This window comes from Bufo gargarizans, chromosome 1 (assembly GCF_014858855.1).
Source record: "Bufo gargarizans isolate SCDJY-AF-19 chromosome 1, ASM1485885v1, whole genome shotgun sequence".
NCBI lineage: Eukaryota > Metazoa > Chordata > Amphibia > Anura > Bufonidae > Bufo > Bufo gargarizans.
The window spans coordinates 540,851,438-540,873,161 of record NC_058080.1 but is presented as its reverse complement, the minus strand read 5'-3'; the positions used below and the strand labels follow the sequence as shown (position 1 = coordinate 540,873,161).

At 41.9% G+C, this 21,724-nt stretch overlaps 1 protein-coding gene across 1 annotated transcript in view; it reads left to right on the top strand.

Moving 5' to 3' along the window:
* The first annotated feature begins 6,221 nt into the window (after positions 1-6,221).
* The window catches only part of LOC122924436 (solute carrier family 2, facilitated glucose transporter member 9-like), a 41,515-nt gene continuing 26,012 nt past the window's right edge, over positions 6,222-21,724 (top strand). The window contains exons 1-6 of the mRNA XM_044275532.1: positions 6,222-6,411; positions 7,245-7,343; positions 9,931-10,091; positions 12,226-12,350; positions 13,809-13,938; positions 18,808-18,956. Coding sequence (XP_044131467.1) covers positions 6,385-6,411; positions 7,245-7,343; positions 9,931-10,091; positions 12,226-12,350; positions 13,809-13,938; positions 18,808-18,956 — 691 coding nt within the window. The 5' untranslated portion in view covers positions 6,222-6,384. The remainder of the gene's footprint in view (positions 6,412-7,244; positions 7,344-9,930; positions 10,092-12,225; positions 12,351-13,808; positions 13,939-18,807; positions 18,957-21,724) is intronic.

The following is a 21,724-nucleotide window of genomic DNA, read 5'->3' as shown; positions in this document are numbered from 1 at the left end:
TGGAGCATCATGAAACGCATAAGTCCACATCTGATCTGCATTTATTTATGCAGACCGAAAATACGTTTGGCTTTGAGCAAGAAGTTTAAGAAGCACAGTACAAAAGCCAGACCTGCACCCCTTCAACCTACAGTCTGATGAGAACAGTAAGCTATGTCTCTATGTGATGTACGGCCACACGGGCAGGTTTCCTGATGCAGTTTTGGAAGCCAAAATCAAGAGTGGATCATAAAAGAAAAGATCTCCTCACAGCTTATAGCCTATATAGCAGTGCTGCCCCTCAATTAAAAAATAAATAAATAAATTAACCCCTTGTTCTTCCTGTGATATCCCCCATCACTCCCACTGTATAAGCACCATTGTCAGTAAGCGTTAAATTGTCAGCGTCAGAGAGTCATTGTCTGTCAGCATTAATCCATCAGCGTCAGAGCATCATTGTCAGCCAACGCATCAGAAGGTTAACGTCAATCAGCATTAATCTGTTAGCATCAGAGCATCATTATCAGTAAGCGCTAAATTGTCATTGTCTGTAAGAGTTATTCCGTCAGGGCATCATTGTCAGTCAGAGTTAGCCCATCATTGCCAGTCAGCTTAATCTGTCCAGCGTCAGTGAAAGTCAGCATTAGTCCATTACATTGTTAGTGTCTGATCGTCAGTGTACTAGTTAGTAAGCTAGTCAGTTAGTTAGTAAGTGTTAGTGTTAGTAAGTGTTAAAGGGGTTATCCAATAGTACACAAACATAGAAGAGGATTCTTTATGGTAAGAGCAGTGAGACTATGGAACTCTCTGCCTGAGGAGGTGGTGATGGTGAATTCACTAAAAGAGTTCAAGAGGGGCCTGGATGTATTTCTGGAGTGTAATAATATTACAGGTTATAGTTACTAGAGAGGGGTCGTTGATCCAGGGAGTTATTCTAATTGCCTTCCTCTGGATCAACTTGCAGGATGACAGGTCGAACTGGATAGACAAATGTCTTTTTTTCGGCCTTATTTACTATGTTACTATGTTACAAATACCCCCCACAATGCTAGGGCCCCTCCTATAGACTATACTTACCCGGTCCCAGACAATCCCGTTCCTCCAGATCCCTGTACCTCTGCATCTCCCTGTCACATGGATCAAAACATCCGGCAGCAGGGGGAGCAGCCAATAGTAGGCCACAATGATGACCAGTCTCCCTAGCATCACCCGCGATGCTTCGAAGGCTGGTCACTGTTGTGGCCTGCTATCTACTGTTCCCCCCATTTCTGGATGTTTTGATCCGTGCAATGAGGAGATGCAGCAGTGGTCATGCAGGGATACGGAGGGACAAAGGCGTTGGGGACCGGGTTAGTATAGTCTATAGGAGGGGCCGGGACATTGTGGGGGGTATTTGTACTATTGGATAACCCCTTTAAGTGTGTAAAAAAAAAAAAATCTTAGTGCACGTTAGAGTTATTTAGTGGTGTTAGTAGGCTTAAGGGTTTTATGTAAAAAATAATAAAAAGTTCTATATTATAAACTGAAGATGGCATGCAGAATATACACTGCCGAAGAGGCATATGCGATGATCAGATACTGACACTACGAGTGAGGGAGGATCAGAATTTGTTCTGTCATCCTCCTTCTCAAGTGGTATTGAGGAACCTCCTTGCAGTCGCCGGAGGCTTAGTGCTCTGGTGGTGCCTGTACCTGATTTTACTGCTGCTGCAGGGGTCCGCATAGAGATGGCAGGGTTCTCAGAAATAAAATTTTTCTAATATTTTTTTTCTGATGATCTGCTCCAAATTTGTATTTTGCCAGGCCATACAGGTGGCATCCTACAAATAGTGGCGAAATCCTGCAGTGTGGGGGACTGGTTCTAAATATGGCACTTACAAAAAAAACTTCAGTAAGGGCCTATTGGTCTACTGACGTCCTGCACCACTGCCCCCTGTACTGCAGAACAATGCCCAGGGCTCTCCTTGAGGCCATCCAAAAATGTATTCATTGCAATGATAATTCCCTATGCCCCCCCCTCCAGAATAACCCCAATTTTGACCACTTTTTTAAAATCAGACCCCTAATTTATTTTATGGCCAAAACATTTTTGGAAATGTATATGTAACTGACCGTTTCAGCAGACAAGGGGTTAAGATCCGTTTAGGCGATATGCCCCTTTCTGAGAGACAGGCACAGCTACTGCAGAACACCAACCTCCCGAACTGGATACAAAATAGCACTCCAAACTGGAACCTCGCAAATAGCTGTCAGCAGACGAACAGGAAAAGCGTACAGTCAGCTTACACTCCTGGCAATCAGTCTCCAACAGCATACAGGGAATCCCCCAAATAACGAGACAAGGCTCCGTCTTGAGGGTCAGCAGTGGTCTGACTGTACTTCAAGTACAGCCTCTTTTATTCATAAGAAACATACATAGTACTGCCCACAGGGTTTTGAAATCCAACCAATCAATACCTTACAACACACACAATGCAAGTACAGCAACCAATCGTTCCCGCCCCCTAGAGGACCAGAAGGGAGACTGCGACACAGGACGGATACAACACATCCCCACAATGCATCATGGTTTCCTCCTCTCTGTCCCAGAGACAACCGAAGGCAATCCAATTATCTCTGAGGACAAAGGGAGATCACCAATACACATGTGGAGACAACAGGACCGACATCACCATTTAAACACACAATGGCACACCCCCACAGCAAACACAGACATTTAACATATCCCCAGATAGCTCAAGTCTGAGTGCATATCATTAGGTGAATGGCACTCAGAATACACAAATACAATAATATTAGCTATCTGGGTACCCTCACATAACATACAATTTAACCGAACGCATAATAACATAAAATACAATTCTACAGACAGATTTAAGCTGTGCGGCCGGTCTGTCTTCTCCTTTAAAGTTACTATGGGCCATAATCCTGAGGCAAGAGGCCTTCAAACAGCCCCCTCCAAAACACCGTGGCGAGGTTGGTTTCGCCACAGTATACACCTCGCCAACACATTTCAAGTGATGTGTCCCAGGTGCATTTGAAGGGGAGGGTGAAATTTAGACAGTATTTGCTGAGCAATAGCCGCAGTCAGGCTACACACATTTCGGATTTATGAGGAGAGAGACAGTCACATTGAACTCCCAGACTGTCTACCCTTCCTAACCAAAAGTGAGAAGATTGTGTGGGACCTCCTGCACCCATTGTTTGCTCAGGGGTACCAAGTGTACCTTGATAATTGGTACACGAGTGTACCCCTGTTCAAATGCCTGGCACAGAGAAAAACGTTGGGATGCGGAATAGTTTGAAAACCCCAAAACACCTCCCAAAGTCCCTTGCAAGCCAAACTCTGCAGATTGGTGAGAGCAGGGCACTACATAGTGAAGGGGTCCTTTTTAAAAATCGGGGACAAAAAGGATGTCCTAATGCTGAAATCAATGCATGATGGCCAGCTGCTCCCCTATTTCAATGCGTGGCTCAACATCCACTCAGCAAAAGCCAAAATGCATCCAGGTGTATAAGTTCATGAGGGGAATAGACTTATCAGATGCTTAAGCCGTACAATGCCATGCGAAATGTATATAACAATATAGATGACAAATCTAGACCACCTGAGTCATACAGAAAATTGAGATAAGTGATCAATTTAAAACTTAACTTTTCATAGAATATGAAATAATATTCTATAATATTCTATTCATAGAAAATTGGCCCCAAGATAATTAGATAACAACATAGAAGATACAACAACAAAAAAAGAGAGAAGCAATACGGAAGGTCACCCCACAAATAGTTGTGGCACTCGGTGACCAGAACACACTTAGATAACAAGAGGTGCTCGGCGGCACCAAAAAAGGTAACCAGGTGGTTCTACCGCTCTGATGAGATGCTCCTTGGTACAGCGAATGCCTCACTGGTGTTAGATGATGAACATACACCGTTGCTAGAGGCAGTTGCCAAAACGCAGGGTTAGGGATGCTAGGCTAACAAGCCCTAGTGATGCCCTAGGGGACCTACACTGGCCCAGGTGACCTGATCACAGATCCCCGTGACCAGGCACAATCAGGAACCTAAACTTGGAATTATTGCTCCCTATAAAGCCCTCTCCTGCCTAGTCCCTACACGCATGTTTCACTACAAAGATGAGTGTAAAGCTCATCAGGGGAAACAGGGAAGCTTGGGCTATTTAGCTGAGCCGGGTACACTGGCAACGGTATCAGCCGTGTCCCCTAAACAGCAAAGTAGTGTGTCCACAATCCTGATATGGATTCAAGTGGACAGACTAGCAGTAGAAAAGGAAGAGAACCCCTGATACTGGACCCCTCTTCTCCTACCAAAGTACTGGTGCATGGACTGATGTAGGCTACATCAGTCCATGCGCCAGTACTTTGGTAGGAGGATCACTTATCTCAATGCCATGCGAAAGTCTAAAATCTGGTACAAAACACTGGCTGTGTACTTCATCCAAATGGCATTGTAGAACTCCTTTGTCATCTACAGGACCACTGGTCATGAGGGGACATACTTGGAAAATAACAAAATCAAATGAGACATGGTGCCTGAAAATTATTCTTGTGAAATCTGTCCTACAAAAGCCATATGGCGCACCTTCGCTTTGGAGCTTTGCTGTGTTCTCAGACAGTCGTTTACAACCACATATGGCAGGGATGGCCAACCTGCAGCTCTCCAGCTGTTGCAAAATGACAACTCCCAGCATGCCCAGTCTGCCTACAGCTATCAGCCTACAGAAGGGCATGGTGGGAGTTGTAGTTTTACAACAGCTGGAGAGCCGCAGGTTGGCCATCACTGACATATGGGGTGTTGCTGTATTCAGGACAAAATTTTTCATTTTCACAGCCGTTTTTAAATTTTATGAAACGCCTGTTGGGCCAAAGTGCTTACTACACTCCTTGAAAAATTCCTTTGGGGACACTTGGAGAGGTGGGGGGGGGGCATTCCACTGTAAGTGTGCCTCAGGGTCCCTTTAAATGTGATGACAAGGCGTCTGAAAATTATTCTTGTGTAATGTGACATGGTGCCTTCGCTTTGGAGCTTTTCTGTGTTCTCATACAGTAGTTTACAACCACATACATGGGTAAAACATTGTGGGGTGTTTTTTTTCCTATTAAAGTGGATCTAAAGTTTTTTTGTAATTTTTTATTTTCACGGGTAAGTATTTTTAAATTACATGAAACGCCTGTTGGGCTAAAGTGCTCACTACACACCTTGAAAAATTCCTTAGGGAGTGTAGTTTCCAAAATGGTGTCACATTTGGGGGTTTTCATTGTAGGGGTACCTCATGGTCTCTTTAAATTCGACATAGCCATATGTTGTGATCATACAGAAGTTTATAACCTCAAATGGGGTGTTTCTGTAATCAATATTTAGGTTTGTTTTGCTGTTAACTCTTGCTATTTTACAGAAATAAATGGATAAAATGGAAAATCTGCAATCTAAAAATTTTCTTGAAAAATTGCCTCTAAAATTCTAAGCTTTGTAACGGCTAAATACATAAAATGATGCCTATTTTATGAGTTATCAAAATTGCAATTTTTACCAAATTTTCGGTAAATTTTGTATTATATATATATATATATATATATATGTAAAACATATCAACTCAAATTGACCTTTAACATACAATGTGTCCTAAAAAAAGCTGGCTCAGAATGGCATGGGTAAGTTAAAGCATTCCAAAATTCTAAACACATAAAATGAGACATATCAGATTTGTAAAATTAGGCTCGGTCACAAAGGTGAAAAATAGTGTGGTTCTGAAGGGTTTACTTCACATCTGGTTCTAGCTTCCCCAACTGCCTGTATGCTAGGATTCCTTGCTTCAGCTTGTGTCTGAGCAATGGAGACAGGAGAGATGCGCTTAAAAAAAAAAGTGGCAGTCTGTAGTGTGCTGCTAAGGAGGAACTAAGGAGCAACTGGAAGATTTAAATATCATGGGTGATCCTCAGTAAGAATGAACCTTTCACTATTAACTAGTCAACTAGTATATTTGCCATTATATAGATATTATCATCATCATCATTATTATAAGAAACCTGAAGCAGGAATGGCCGTAGTGAGTATGGGGTATAGAAATCTGCACAGTAATCGCTGTCATCCTCTGTTTAATCTTGGCCTCATCACTATACTTGCTTAGCAGAGTTTTGGGTTCACTGACCACCTGACGTTTTCTGTGTAATGGCCGTTAATGTTTTGTCATACTCCAAGCCTCTCTCTGTCTCCTTGCATGTGCTCAGTTGCCGGCTTAAATAGATAGTGATAGTGATAGTGTGCGCTTCTTCCACCTGTCACCTAGACCTTGTATCACGGATTTGAAAGAGCAAAGAATTAGTTACCATTTTAAGGACAAGCAGCTGACCACCAGAGGAGAGAAGAGTTTCAGCAGCAGCAATGACTATGGATGGTTCTTCAGAACTGGTGAGTACACAGTATAATACTGACAAAGATTTTCTTAGGTAAAATCTGACATCCCATTCACATTGGTTCCTTGTGCATCCTTAAACGTCCTATAGTTTTATCTGGAATGATGGATGACCTTCCCTTCTCACGTCTTCCGTGAAGCCTTGTGTATGGGTTCTTGCACTGTTAGCAGGTCTGATGCCGCATTTCATGAAAGAAGAATTACACCAATAGTACAATGCCTTTTGGAGAGGTCTTTTTCCTTTCTACTGTTACCAGTTAACACCGTGCATTCCATGTTTTAAAGCCAAAACCAAGAGTGGTACACAGAAACATAAATAGTCATTTCCACTTTTATTTTTATTTTTTATCCCACTCCTGATTGAGTGCCAAATACTAGCCAAATGTGAATAAGGCCTGAATACAGATGAAACACTGATGCGTCTGCATTTTTAATATTCTCCACAAATTTCATTGGCCATTTTTCCATCTGCAAAACAGATATAACTAGTGCACTCCAAAAATACACCCTTTTTTTATAAGCTCCGTACAGTAATGAATGGCATACTGATGAAAATACGCTTATGTGAAAGCAGCTTATGAACACTTTCACCCAGCAGTATTTTGCTTCAGTATTTATGAGCCAAAATCAGGGTCCAAAACCTGGAAGAGGTGCAATGATTTCCACCGTATCTTCTCTCTGTAGGTTCCACTCTTGGTTTTGGCTAACAAATATAAATGCAAAATGCCGGCCAGTATGTGACCATGTAAAAGTAGCCTATGACTGTATTGGCAGAGTATCACACATGTATTATTACATACAATCCTTCTCTTCTATACAATTGTTTCAGGTGCACTACCGGAACCTATTCCTGATGATCTTTGTGTTGGGCATTGGAGGTACCTTTCAGTACGGCTACCACATGTCAGTGATGAATTCTCCTTCTCCGGTGGGTGTGACGCCAAAGCCTTTTTATATTGTAATATAATCCTTATAAAATGTTGTGAAGTTAAATTTATATGTTACATTACCTTTTTTATACTGAACCGAGTCACAGCCTCTCATAGCCAAGAATTTCATTTACAATTCTGCTAGTTGCTACTGGAAACAGTCATCAAGTTTGCTGTTTGTTAGCTTATTTGATGTCCTTTATAGCCTACAATAGTTACATGTTTCCAACCATCTGTTATTATTGTAAATAATTTTAACTTTTTTCTGTTTTTATTTTTTGGTTTCTGCAGTACCAATGGAGACTTATTTGTTTCCATGGTAACAGACGACAAACAAACCCTGTGCAGTCTGATCCTGCAGTCATGCTCCCTTGTATTTCTATCCTACATATTGCCAAGCTAGAGGACAGATAGAAGGACGTGTGGCTGTAGGATAAGTCTTGTTTGTAGCCTGTTAGATGCACATATCTGCCTTGGACCTGCAGACACAAAAACAACATGTTAAAGCATAAAAATGCAGAATGCAAAGCAGCAGCAAGCTAGTAAGGAATCTTGGAAGATTTGGGCTGCAATTCTAGCAAAGTTTTGAAAAATTTGATTTGGCCGATTCAGCGAAGAGCAGCCACTAATATCTGCGACCAGCGGTAATGACGGCCGCTGACTTTTAACCCTTCAGATGCCGTTACCCCATACCAGCAACAGCCCCTGTTTGGTCACCATATTATATGGCAGCTAGTTTTCAGGCTCCTGTCCCTTATGGCAACAATCCAATGGCCATGTTTGATCTATCCACTATGATCAGTCATCTGGTTTTCACTCTAAAGCCTCATGCACACGTCTGTGAAACACGGATCGTGTGATGCCGGGCTGGATTTCTTCTGAGTGCAGGAGCACACTGGGTCATTGGTTGCTATGATGCCGTGTGCTTCCTGCTGCCGCCGCAGTACAGTAATACGCTGGCATAGATCATAGAAGAAATCCAGGCCGGTATCACACGGTCCGTGTTTTATGGACATTATGAGGCATAATACATTTCTTTAGCAAAATACTAGTTGGTTCATTGTATGGAGGGATCCAGGACACATCTATTTTGTTTTCACGGACACAAGAAAAAAAGTCATCTATTTTTATGAACTGTCCAGAAATTTCTGAACAGTTGGCAACCCTGCCGTGTACATAACTGCAGTGCACCAAGATTTATAGCTAATACCTTCTGTTAGCTATAGACTCACAGCTCCTGCCTCTCGGTACCACTGATGTTTTTGACTGAGTGTCCCAGGGGCCCAAAGCTTTTACTATGATAATTTGAGTGTTCAACGCGGGCCGGGTCGCCTGAATACTTCAGCTAGGAATAATGGAATAGGACTCTGGTTCTATTTTGTTGGTTTTCGGAACTGGAGCCATGATTAAAAGGGGTGGCCGGGGGCATCTGTATTGTGCCGCCAGAGGTGAAATTCTTGGACCGGTGCAATACAAACCAAAGTGAAAGCATTTGCCAAAAATGTTTTCATTAATCAAGAAGCAAAGTCAGAAGTTTGCAGAATAATCTTTTCGTTAACAGAACGTGATATCTAGGAATGATGAATTTTGGTCCAGATGGTGGAGCAATTTGTCTGGTAATACTGTCGTAGTTATTACCATAAACGATTGCAATAACAAGGCATATAAAATTTTTCGCTAAAAGAACGTATTAGGTACGATGAATTTGGGTCGAAATGGTAGTGCGATTTGTTTGGTTTGTTATGATAACCAACGAGACTCCTCTGTGCTAAGTAGTTATTAGACCCCAGGCAATCCGCATTCAACATCTTTGAAGGACAAGTGACATGAGATGTCCAGGGCTGCACGGGTTCTACACTGAAGGGATCACCATGTGTATACCCTTCGCCTACAGATGCGGGTAACATGCTCAACGCTGTTCGTCAGAGGGATTGCAATACGGACGCAGAATAATTTTTCACTAACAGAACATATTAGCGAAGATGAATTTGGGTCCACTGCACACTAACTAACTGTATAAATAAAATAATGAACTAATTCTGAATATTGGTGCAGTAGATTGTGATGCACATGTCAATATATTACACCTACAGCCGCAGTTATTAAAGATCCAGCGTGAATTAAAGATTCATGAAGTTAGGAAGCTCATAGCTGAATCTTCAACCGTGGCCTAATACTGACGCTATGTAATGCAACAGCTAACAGAAGCCATTCGCTATGATAAATTTCACTCCACTCCACAGTTGAACAGGTCAAAATATTGAACCGTTGTCTAATACTGCCGCTATCTAATGCAACAGCTAACAGAATGCATTTGCTATGATCAATTTTGCTCCACTGCACAGTTGAACAGAGTGAAATATTTAACTGTGGCCTAATACTGCTGCTGGGTAACGCAACAGCTAACAGGTCTGACTCCTGGAAACCCCACCAACCATTTATGTGAACAGGAGCAGTGCTACAGTACCATTTATGGCCACAACCCAGTGTACAGAGCTGTGCTCTACCAGCCAACTACAGATTTCTATTGATTAAGCCTTCTACTTCAGTCTATATGGACCTCATATATTGTCACTTTTATATTAGTTTATCAAACAGTTCATCAATGACACATGGATAAGAAGACACGGGACCAGCATCAGTGATGGATCGCTTACTCTGATCTGGTCTTTGGTGATTTCTTCCTTCAGCATCGGAGGGCTAATAGGATCCACTGCATCCGGCTACCTCACTGGAAGGTTTGGGAAGTAAGTGGATATGTATAATGTATTTTATTTTGAGCTGTCTTCCTTGGGATTCTCTCAGTTTACAAGTGTATTTTATATATTGTTTTATGACCATCCAATAATCTAAAATGTGCAACCTTGCACCTATTAGTTTTCAATAATAGAGGTTTGAAAGCATTTATGTATTGTTTTTTATTGAGTTTAGAAAATTAATTTTTTGCTACCTTGATTGCTCTGTTGAATTGTAGAAATGGCAGCAACTTTTCTTTCATGAAGCAGACTATAATTCTAGACCCAAAATAAATTTTTGATTTCAGCGAAATGGGCCGATTTCACAATTACCTGCTCTTGAACTAAATAGGAGTAATTTGTTAACCTAAAAAAAAACTTAAAGGGGTTGTCTCACCTCAGTAAATGGGATTTTCCATGTAGAGAAGTTAATATAAGGTATCTACTAATGTATTGTTATTATCCATATTGCTTCCTTTGCTGGCTGGATTAATTTTTCATCACATTATACACTGATCATTTCCATGGTTACAGACCACCCTGGAATCCATCATTGGTGGTGGTGCTAACACACGATAGCCAAAAGCGTCAGCCTCTTTGGTGGCAGGGACCATGGGAGCGCACATATATTCCAATATTGTGCAAGCACGACCACCACTGACCCACTGACCCATGGTGAACAAACATGAAATCAATGTAAACGAGCTTTACCATGTGAAAGTGGCCTAAGGCTACTCTACTAACACAGCTATGCTTATACAGTCTGAAGCGGCACCCAGGCCGATGAGGAAACAGAGAGTATCTAAGAAGGAAGTAGTACTTACCTGTGATAGTTGGAGGAACCCAGTTCAGATTTTGCCTTAGGGCCCAGGACCTTGGAGCCTTAAGGGCCAGTGCATGCAGGAATATTGCTATTACCTAGCAATGCTACCCATTGGAACTTGGAGCAAAAATGCATATTAAGTGGGTCTCTTGCTTTCCCATTGTAATCTTTTATGCAACGTTCTAATATGCATTTTGTCTCAATTCTTCTTGTCTTCAACTTACCTGCTTGCTGTCACCACATTTTTTTTTATATCCGGATGCTGAGAACAAGACTGTTATATAACTTGCCCCCTCCCCCAACTAACAATTTAGCTACAATCTTGTCATTTTCCAGTATGGCAATCCATCTCCTCTTGTCACTTCTGGACATATGGAAGTTTGGAGTCTGCCCAGGGGATGTTCATATAGGAGAGAAGTCTTATTGGAGGTGTAGATAGCCTACCTACAGTATACAGTAGGCTGTAGATGCTGGGGATTTCAACCTTGGAAGGACAGATTGTAAAAGGAAGAAAAATTCAGTGAAGCTAATATATAGTTAGGGTTAGGGCTTGTTCAGATGAACATCAGGAAACTCATCCATGTTTCAGACGGTAAACACGGACGGGTATTTAAACAGATCACACACTGATGGTGAACGTTTACTATCTGTTTTTCTCACAGACCCATTCCTGTGAGTCTTGTAGGATAATCGGATCTCGAAGATGCATGTTGCAATTTTCTCAGCTTGGACCAATGCTTCATGCTGAAAACTGGAAGTCAGTAATAAATGTATCATTCACTGGCAGCAAGCAAAGCAATTAAAACACAAAATAAATTAGAAAGTTGTCTAATTTTTCATTATATAATTAGTAAACGTCTATACCCAGTAAATACTATATTCTGTTTATAGAAATTCTATCTCTCTGCTGTACAATCATTTGCTGATCCTTACCTAATAGTGACATATGACTAAGGGTACTTTCACACTAGCGTTGTTTCCAGATCCGGAAAAACGTGTAAAAACGGATTACATTTGAATCCTGATCAGGATTCTGATCACAATGAAAAAATCATTGGAAAAAACAGATCCGCCATTCGGGTTTAACATGCAAAAGCCGGATCCGGTTTGACGGCATTAATGCAAGTCAATGGGAAAAATCACAGATCCGGCGTTCAGTCAAAGTGTTCCAGATTTTTGGCCGGGGACAAAACTGATCTGTTATTTTCCGGATTTGAGCCCCTAGGACTGAACTCAGCGCCGGAAAAGAAAAACGCTAGTGTGAAAGTACCCTAAGCTGAAGGGTGGAGTGACCGCATAGTAATGTCCATGTTTCCATTACAGGAAGAAGTGCCAGCTATGCAACGCGGTGCTGCCTCTGATCAGTACTGTGCTCATGGCTCTCAGCCACACTGCTGGTTATTTTGAAATGGTTGTCGCTGCGCGTTTTCTTGTTGGATTTTACGCAGGTTTGTGCTAAAACAAACTATTTTCTGATTTCTGTAAAAAGTATGAAAAAGCAACAATGAGAATATAAGAAATCTGCAATGCACAGATCATAGGCACAAGTATTATAAGCATTCATAATCATAATGGTTGTCCCCATGCTGCCATAACTATTATTTTCACAATAGTGCCATCCATGTGCTGTACCTGTTCTCATTACAAACAGGAATCTGTAATTTTGTATTTGTGGCATATTGGGCATATTTATTATATACAATCCATTGGGGTCTTTCTATCCGCTCAACAGCTGCCGCTCTGGTCCATGCTACAGTTCTCCCCGCTGTTCAGGGAGAGACAGGGATGGCCCATGTCGCATGGCTGTTCCATTAAGGTTGCTCTGCTGACTAGTCCAACTCTAACTGGTTGGCCAGTCAGAGGCTTGGGACATCGAGCCAATCAGGGCTTTGGCTTGGTGTCCTATCAGAGGTGTAGGGAGGGGATATAGACCAGTCACTGACACTAGGTCAATACCTATAATTGTGTATCATGTCCTGGCCCTAGGTTGTGTTTCTGTGCTTTGTTTCTGTATGCTATACCTGCTCGTATACCCTCTGTGCTGACTTTGGCTACTTCCACCGATTAAAGATGTTTATCGGGAGTTTCTATCCTCTGGATAGGTCATCCGTATCTGATTGGTGGGGGTCCGACACCAGGGCTCTCTCACGATCAGCTGTTTGAAAAGGCAACAGCGTTGACAGTAGTGCTGTGGCCTTCTCCAGCTTTTCCTAGGCCATGTGATGTCACGTTTATCGGTCACATGGCCTAGGCGCAGCTCATCTCCATTGAAGTGGTAAACTGCGAGAAGGCCATGGTGCTACTGTAGTGCTGGTGCCTTTTAAAAAAGCTGATTGGTAGGGGTCCAGTTGTTGGACTCCCCCTTCCAGATTAGATACTGATGGCTCCCAGAAAACACATTTAAACTCTCGTCTACTGATTTGACTGTATCTGTACTCTTCAGGTTTGTATTACTTTCTACTGTTGTAGCTAAATCTGTACTCCACAGCTTTGGCTTTGGCTTATTCTACTAATTAACCCCTTGTCTACTGATATAGCTATATCTGCCAACCTGCTCTGGTTTGTTTTCTGTTCTTTTCTGCTTTCCATTGATTATCTGGTTAGGTCTGTGACTTACAAACTTGCACCTATTTTCTTTCACTTTAATCCACAGACACCTCCTGGGTCCCTAGCTCCCAAGTCTATTCTGCCTTGCAATAGGCTCTGGTAAATACCTAGGGGTAGCTGTAGTCTCTGGTACCCGGAGCAGTGTATGATGATAAGTGGCTGTTTCTGAGTTTGTTGGCTGTGGTTCTGGTCAGGGATCTCTGGAGTAAACATTACAATATTTTTGGTAATCAAGCATATTAAAAAGTCTACATTGCCTGTAGTATCATGTGCAATCTATTGTCTTTTTTTCCTTTCAGGTTTGGGAATTAATATTCATGCACAATATGCTGGAGAAACTGCGCCTCGAAAATTTCGTGGTTTCATCAATGCAACTGGACCCTTGTTTGTAACTCTGGGCAAACTTTGTGGACAAATTGTAGGACTCAGGTAAGCACCAGGGTCCCTACATACATGGATTTTGTCTGGCATATTTACATCACTAAAAAAGGCTTAGAAATTGCTCATGCTCACATGCAGATGTAAGGTACCTTTTTTAGAAGTGTTTTTTATAAGAATTTAAACCATTATTTTTTTTCTAGTGCTATTTTCCTTAATAGAGAAGGATATGCAAATGGCAGATAAAATTGCAAAAGCTTCAACATGCAGCTTCAAGATGCATTTTATTTTAAAAAAAATGTCAGGGACGCAAAAACACCACTTTAACAAAAATGCCAGTGGAATAAAACACTTGTGTGTCTTGCTTTTCATATTTCCTTATTGACCTTTAGCTAATATCCAAAGCAGGAGATTTTTCCCCTAAAAAAGGCAAAAACACATGTTCAAAAATGACCACTAAAATGGAAACATGCACAAAAACGCCATTAAAATTGCCATTAAAAACCTACGGTATGTGTGACCCTATCCTTAAACCACATGCACATGGCTGTATTACTGATCAGAAGACACTCATGTTGTGGAATATTCAATTTTATTATTTATTATTCCAAGGAAGAATATGATACCTCACATCAGAATAATATGTATATACCGTACAGTACAGACCAAAAGCTTGGACACACCTTCTCATTCAAAGAGTTTTCTTTATTTTCATGACTATGAAAATTGTAGATTCAAACTGAAGGCATCAAAACTATGAATTAACACATGTGGCATTCTCTACATAACAAAAAAGTGTGAAACAACTGAAAATATGTCATATTCTAGGTTCTTCAAAGTAGCCACCTTTTGCTTTGATTACTGCTTTGCACACTCTTGGCATTCTCTTGATGAGCTTCAAGAGGTAGTCACCTGAAATGGTTTTCACTACACAGGTGTGCCGTCAGGTTTAATAAGTGGGATTTCTTGCCTTATAAATGGGGTTGGGACCATCAGTTGCGTTGTGGAGAAGTCAGGTGGATACACAGCTGATAGTCCTACTGAATAGACTGTTAGAATTTGTATTATGGCAAGAAAAATGCAGCTAAGTAAAGAAAAACTAGTGGCCATCATTACTTTAAGAAATGAAGGTCAGTCAGTCCGAAAAATTGGGAAAACTTTGAAAGTGTCCCCAAGTGCAGTCACAAAAAACATTAAGCGCTACAAAGAAACTGGCTCACATGCGGACCGCCCCAGGAAAGGAAGACCAAGAGTCACCTGTGCTGCGGAGGATAAGTTCATCCGAGTCACCAGCCTCAGAAATCGCAGGTTAACAGCAGCTCAGATTAGAGACCAGGTCAATGCCACACAGAGTTCTAGCAGCAGACACATCTCTAGAACAACTGTTAAGAGGAGACTGTGTGAATCAGGCCTTCATGGTAGAATATCTGCTAGGAAACCACTGCTAAGGACAGGCAACAAGCAGAAGAGACTTGTTTGGGCTAAAGAACACAAGGAATGGACATTAGACCAGTGGAAATCTGTGCTTTGGTCTGATGAGTCCAAATTTGAGATCTTTGGTTCCAACCATAGTGTCTTTGTGCGACGCAGAAAAGGTGAACAGATGGACTCTACATGCCTGGTTCCCACCGTGAAGCATGGAGGAGGAGGTGTGATGGTGTGGGGGTGCTTTGCTGGTGACACTGTTGGGGATTTATTCAAAATTGAAGGCATACTGAACCAGCATGGCTACCACAGCATCTTGCAGCGGCATGCTATTCCATCCGGTTTGCGTTTAGTTGGACCATCATTTATTTTTCAACAGGACAATGACCCCAAACACACCCCCGGGCTGTGTAAGGGCTATTTGACCATGAAGGAGAGTGATGGGGTGCTGTGCCAGATGACCTGGCCTCCACAGTCACCGGACCTGAACCCAATCGAGATGGTTTGGGGTGAGCTGGACTGCAGAGTGAAGGCAAAAGGGCCAACAAGTGCTAAGCATCTCTGGGAACTCCTTCAAGACTGTTGGAAGCCCATTTAAGGTGACTACCTCTTGAAGCTCATCAAGAGAATGCCAAGAGTGTGCAAAGCAGTAATCAAAGCAAAAGGTCTCTACTTTGAAGAACCTAGAATATGACATATTTTCAGTTGTTTCACACTTTTTTGTTATGTATATAATTCCACATGTGTTAATTCATAGTTTTGATGCCTTCAGTGTGAATCTACAATTTTCATAGTCATGAAAATAAAGAAAACTCTTTGAATGAGAAGGTGTGTCCAAACTTTTGGTCTGTACTGTATATATATATATATATATATATATATATACAGCGAAGAACAGAAGTATTTGAACACCCTGCGATTTTGCAAGTTCTCCCACTTACAAATCATGGAGTAGTCTGAAATTCACATTGTAGGTGCATTCCCACTCTGAGAGACAGAATTTGAAAAAAAAAATCTGGAAATCACATTGTATGATTTTTAAAGAATGTATTTGTCTTGCACTGCTGAACATAAGTATTTGAACACCTGAGAAAAAGCAAGAATTCTGGCTCTCAAAGACCTGTTACTGTGCCTTTAAAAAGTCAACCGCTACTCCACTCATTAATCTAACTTAGTAGCACCTTTCTGAGCTCTTTAAAGACACCTGTCCACCTCACAGTCAGTCAGCTGCCAACTACTACCATGGGCAAGACTAAAGAGCTGTCAAAACCAGAAACAAAATTGTGGACTTCCACAAGGCTGGAAAGGGCTATGGGGCAATTGCCAAGCAGCTTGGTGAAAATAAATAAACTGTTGGAGCAATTGTTAGAAAATGGAAGAGGCTAAAGACGACTGTCAGTCTCCCTCGGACTGGGCCTCCATGCAAGATCTCACCTCGTGGGGTATCACTGATAATAAGAAAGGTGAGGAATCAGCCCAGAACTATAAGGGAGGAGATGGTCAATGACATGAAGAGAGCTGGGACCACAGTTTCAAAGGTCACTGTCGGTAGAAAACTACGCTGTCATGGTTTGAAATCATGCATTGCACAGAAGAGTCCCCTGTTCAAGTCATAACATGTCCAGGCCCCTCTGAAGTTTGCCAATGACCATCTGGATGATCCAGAGGAGGCATGGGAGAAAGTCATGTGGTCAGATGAGACCAAAGTAGAACTTTTTTTGTCTAAGCTTCACTCATCGTGTTTGGAGGAAAAATAAGGATTAGTTGCATCCCAAGAACACCATCCTTACTGTGAAGCATGGGGGTGGTAACATCATGCTTTGGGGATGCTTTTCTGCGAAGGGGAAAGGATGAGTGCACTGTATAAAGGAGAGGATGAATGGGGCCATTTATTGTGAGATTTTGAGCGACAACCTCCTTCCCTCAGTCAGAGCATTGAAGATGGGTTGTGGCTAGGTCTTCCAACATGACAACGACCCGAAGCACACAGACAGGATAACCAAGCAGTGGCTCCATAAGAAGCATATTCTGGAGTGGCCTAGCCAGTCTCCAGACCTAAATCCAATAGAACATCTTTGGAGGGAGCTTAAAACTCTGTGTTGCTCACCGACAGCCCCAAAACCTGACAGATCTAAAGGAGATCTGTGTGGAGGAGTGGGCCAAAGTCCCTGTTGTAGTGTGTGCAAACCTGGTCAAGAACTACAGGAAACGTTTGACTTCTGTAATTGCAAACAAAGGCTTCTGTACCAAATATTAACACTGATTTTCTCAGGTGTTCAAATACTTATGTTCAGCAGTGCAAGACAAATAAATTCTTTAAAAGTCATACAATGTGATTTCCTGATTTTTTTTTCTTTCAAATTCTGTCTCTCAGAGTGGGAATGCACCTACAATGTAAATTTCATATATATATATGTATATATACACTCACCTAAAGAATTATTAGAAACACCTGTTCTATTTCTCATTAATGCGATTATCTAGTCAACCAATCACATGGCAGTTGCTTCAATGCATGTAGGGTTGTGGTCCTGGTCAAGACAATCTCCTGAACTCTAAACTGAATGTCAGAATGGCAAAGAAAGGTGATTTAAGCAATTTTGAGCGTGGCATGGTTGTTGGTGCCAGACTGGCCGGTCTGAGTATTTCACAATCTGCTCAGTTACTGGGATTTTCACGCACAACCATTTCTAGGGTTTACAAAGAATGGTGTGAAAAGGGAGAAACATCCAGTATGCGGCAGTCCTGTGGGCGAAAATGCCTTGTTGATGCTAGAGGTCAGAGGAGAATGGGCCGACTGATTCAAGCTGATAGAAGAGCAACGTTGACTGAAATAACCACTCGTTACAACCGAGGTATGCAGCAAAGCATTTGTGAAGCCACAACACGCACAACCTTGAGGCGGATGGGCTACAACAGCAGAAGACCCCACCGGGTACCACTCATCTCCACTACAAATAGGAAAAAAAGGCTACAATTTGCACGAGCTCACCAAAATTGGACTGTTGAAGACTGGAAAAATGGTTTCTTGAACATGACAATGAGTTCACTGTACTAAAATGGCCCCCACAGTCACCAGATCTCAACCCAATAGAGCATCTTAGGGATGTGGTGGAACGGAAGCTTTGTGCCCTGGATGTACATCCTTCAAATCTCCATCAACTACAAGATGCTATCCTATCAATATGGGCCAACATTTCTAAAGAATGCTATCTGCACCTTGTTAATTCAATGCCACGTAGAATTAAGGCAGTTCTGAAGGCAAAAGGGGGTCCAACACCGTATTAGTATGGTGTTCCTAATAATTCTTTAGGTGAGTGTATATATATATATATATATATATATATATATATATATATATATAATATTATCCTGTGTTAACACTATGATGATGAGTGTAACTGGCTGGAATATATACACATTATTGCAACCAATATCCAGGTGTGAACGGCTTGTGGTCTGAGCTTCATCTAATGTGATTTGATCTCTACACAGAGAAATATTTGGGACAGAAGTCTTGTGGTCTTATGTTACGCTCTGCAGTGGCATTATATCCCTTGTTCAGCTGGTTACTCTGCCCTTCTTCCCAGAATCCCCAACCTATTTACTATTAGTAAAAGGTGACAGGGAAGGTTGCAAGAAAGGTAAGTTAAAGGATATGGAGACCTTTGACATTAAAAAAAAATACATTTTCACATGTTAAAATCGTTGCTATAGTCTGCATTCCTTAATTTATTTTTAGACCCTCTGATGTGTAGTTTTCAAACTGTTCTTAGTTCCAGACTTTTCTGATGTCCTTCCCAGTAATAGATGCTCGTTGTAAGCTCTGTGTATCCAGGATGCTGCTGCTTTCATTAGCTATCCTGTATGAGTACAGCTTAATTAATGGACTAATTTCCCCTTCTATACCTCATGAGGGATTTTGTTTACCCTATGCTGTCAGCCATTGATGGTGATAAGTATGTGATGGCCTCATTCTTTAGTGCTCTCTCTGTGCACTTACTATATACATAGCCTGTGAGATTCCTCCTTCTCTCTTCTTGCACACTGTAGTGTGATGGATCTGCCCTTCCTAAAAGCTTGGTTGCTTTCCTTTTTCTTTGCACTCTAATCTGCTGTGTACAACCTCTTCCTCTTCTCTGAGAGAACGAAGGAAGAAAGCTGAGACAGTTGACACACTCTGGAGCAGCAGTTCTTCCCTATCTAGGATAACCATTTGTGTGAAGGAGTTGCCCAGATTCTACAACAGCAAAGTGTTAGAGAATATGTAATGTAGCCTAATTAGGAAGTTAATTAGGGACCCACTGAACAATACAAAAAAACAGTTCAAGGGTATTTAAAGATAGCCTTTAATCACAGAAGACTTTGAAATGAAAAATTAGAACTAAGCTTTGGCAAGCAGAAGAGGAAGGTTATTGTTAGGGGTCTTTCACACAAGCATATCCCTTGTGGGAATCACGCTCCGTGTTAGAGAGGACTTACAGAAGCGCAGGGCATTATCATGATTCGTAATGTTGTGTGCTTCTGCGTGACCTTTCTGTAATGGAATCATACTGACATAAAGCTGTCAGTATGATTCTGTAGAAGAAAGGTCACACAGAGGCACATAGCATTATCAATCATGATTAGGTTTAAGCGAATCGGGTTCGGATTGCTGTATCTGAACTCAATTATTTTAAAAACTTAATTGAGAATATCAGCTCCATCCTACTTTAAAATGTATTGCCTCTGCAGAGGTCTTTCCGGATTTTCAGCAAATATTGTGTGTCACTTTATTTTGCATAAATTATTGTATGAAAATACAAAGCCGAACTGGGCTTTGTGCCTCATTAACAAAGCTAAGTTCAGCTTTGTATTTTGATACAGTAATGTATAAAAGTAATGCGAATAAACAAAGTGACAAATGATAGAGGCGAGATGAAGTAAGTGTCGCAATATTTGCCAAAACTGCAGAAACACTTCCGCGGAGGAAATACATTTTACAGTAAGACGGCGCTGGTATTCTTAGTGTTGTTTTTAAAAGAATCAATCGGGTTCCGATTGCTGTATCCATTCAATCCTAAATATGATAATGCTCTGTGCTTCTATAAGTCCAGAACGCAGGATCCCTCTCTCACATGCAGCGTGATTCCCACAAGTAACACATTTGTGTGAAGGAGCCGTTAGATGTTGGCAACATAATTATACTGATGATTATAATCTGTTGTCGCTTTCAAGAACATTTCCAGCAGTTAGATTACAACTCCTGTAATATTATGGTCTAAATATTGCAGAAATAGGCTAAAGACACCAGGACAGATTTACTAATCAAATTAAAGGGAACCTGTCACCGGGATTTTGTGTATAGGGCTGAGGAAATGGGTTGCTAGATGGCCGCTAGCACATCCGCAATACCCAGTTCCCATAGCTCTGTGTGCTTTTATTGGGTAAAAAAAACTATTTGATACTGTGGGAGATTAGCTCGTGGGGATCACCTTTTTCTGAACAGACAGTCCGTAAGCAGGCAGTTTCCTTGAAAATCTGGCTTGTTGCCAGGTTTATTTAGGCACAAAGGTTTGCACAGCAGAAAACAAACAAAACATAAAGTAAATCCTTGCCGTCCGGCGCTAAGCTATACAGTCGTGTCCTGACTATACGTGTGGGGCTGCTCCCTGACACCCCCAACACAAATGGTAAAGCAAACCTTTTGTTTTTCCCGCATCCAAACATAGCTCTCTCTTCAGCAACACAGGTTACAGACCTGAGACTCAGCACATGAGAGACCTGTTGTGCTCTCTTCCTGTTTATTTAAAGTCCACCTGGAGGTGAACTCCAGTGGACCATAATCTCTGGACCGGAACCAAGCCTGCCACAGAGGCTGGAAAAACCCGGGCCGGATTCCGGTTCAGTCCCTGACAACAGAGCGCATGCGAGGTGAAACATACCTATCATCCACCACCTCACCTCGCATACCGTCACATATCCCCCCCCTCTGCTCTAGCCCCCGCGGCTGAGCAACTGTCCCCAGCATACAATGCATGCGGGAGAGGGCATCTGCATTGTTTTGGAGCTTGCCCGGCCTATGCTCTACTGAAAACTTAAAGGGCTGTAAGGCCAGAAACCATCTTGTCACACGGCTATTTTTTTCCCTGTTGTCACACATCCACTTTAGGGGTGCATGGTCGGTGACGAGCTTAAACGACCTTCCCAATAAGTAATATTTCAGCGAGTCTAGGGCCCATTTAATAGCCAGACACTCCTTCTCAACAATGGCATAGTTCTTTTCATGCTTGTTCAGCTTTCGGCTCAGGTATACCACTGGGTGCTCCTCACCATCTCTGGTTTGGGATAGGACAGCCCCTAGGCCCACCTCAGAGGCGTCCGTCTGTACCACAAACTCCTTTGAGAAGTCCGGGGTTACCAACACCGGTAG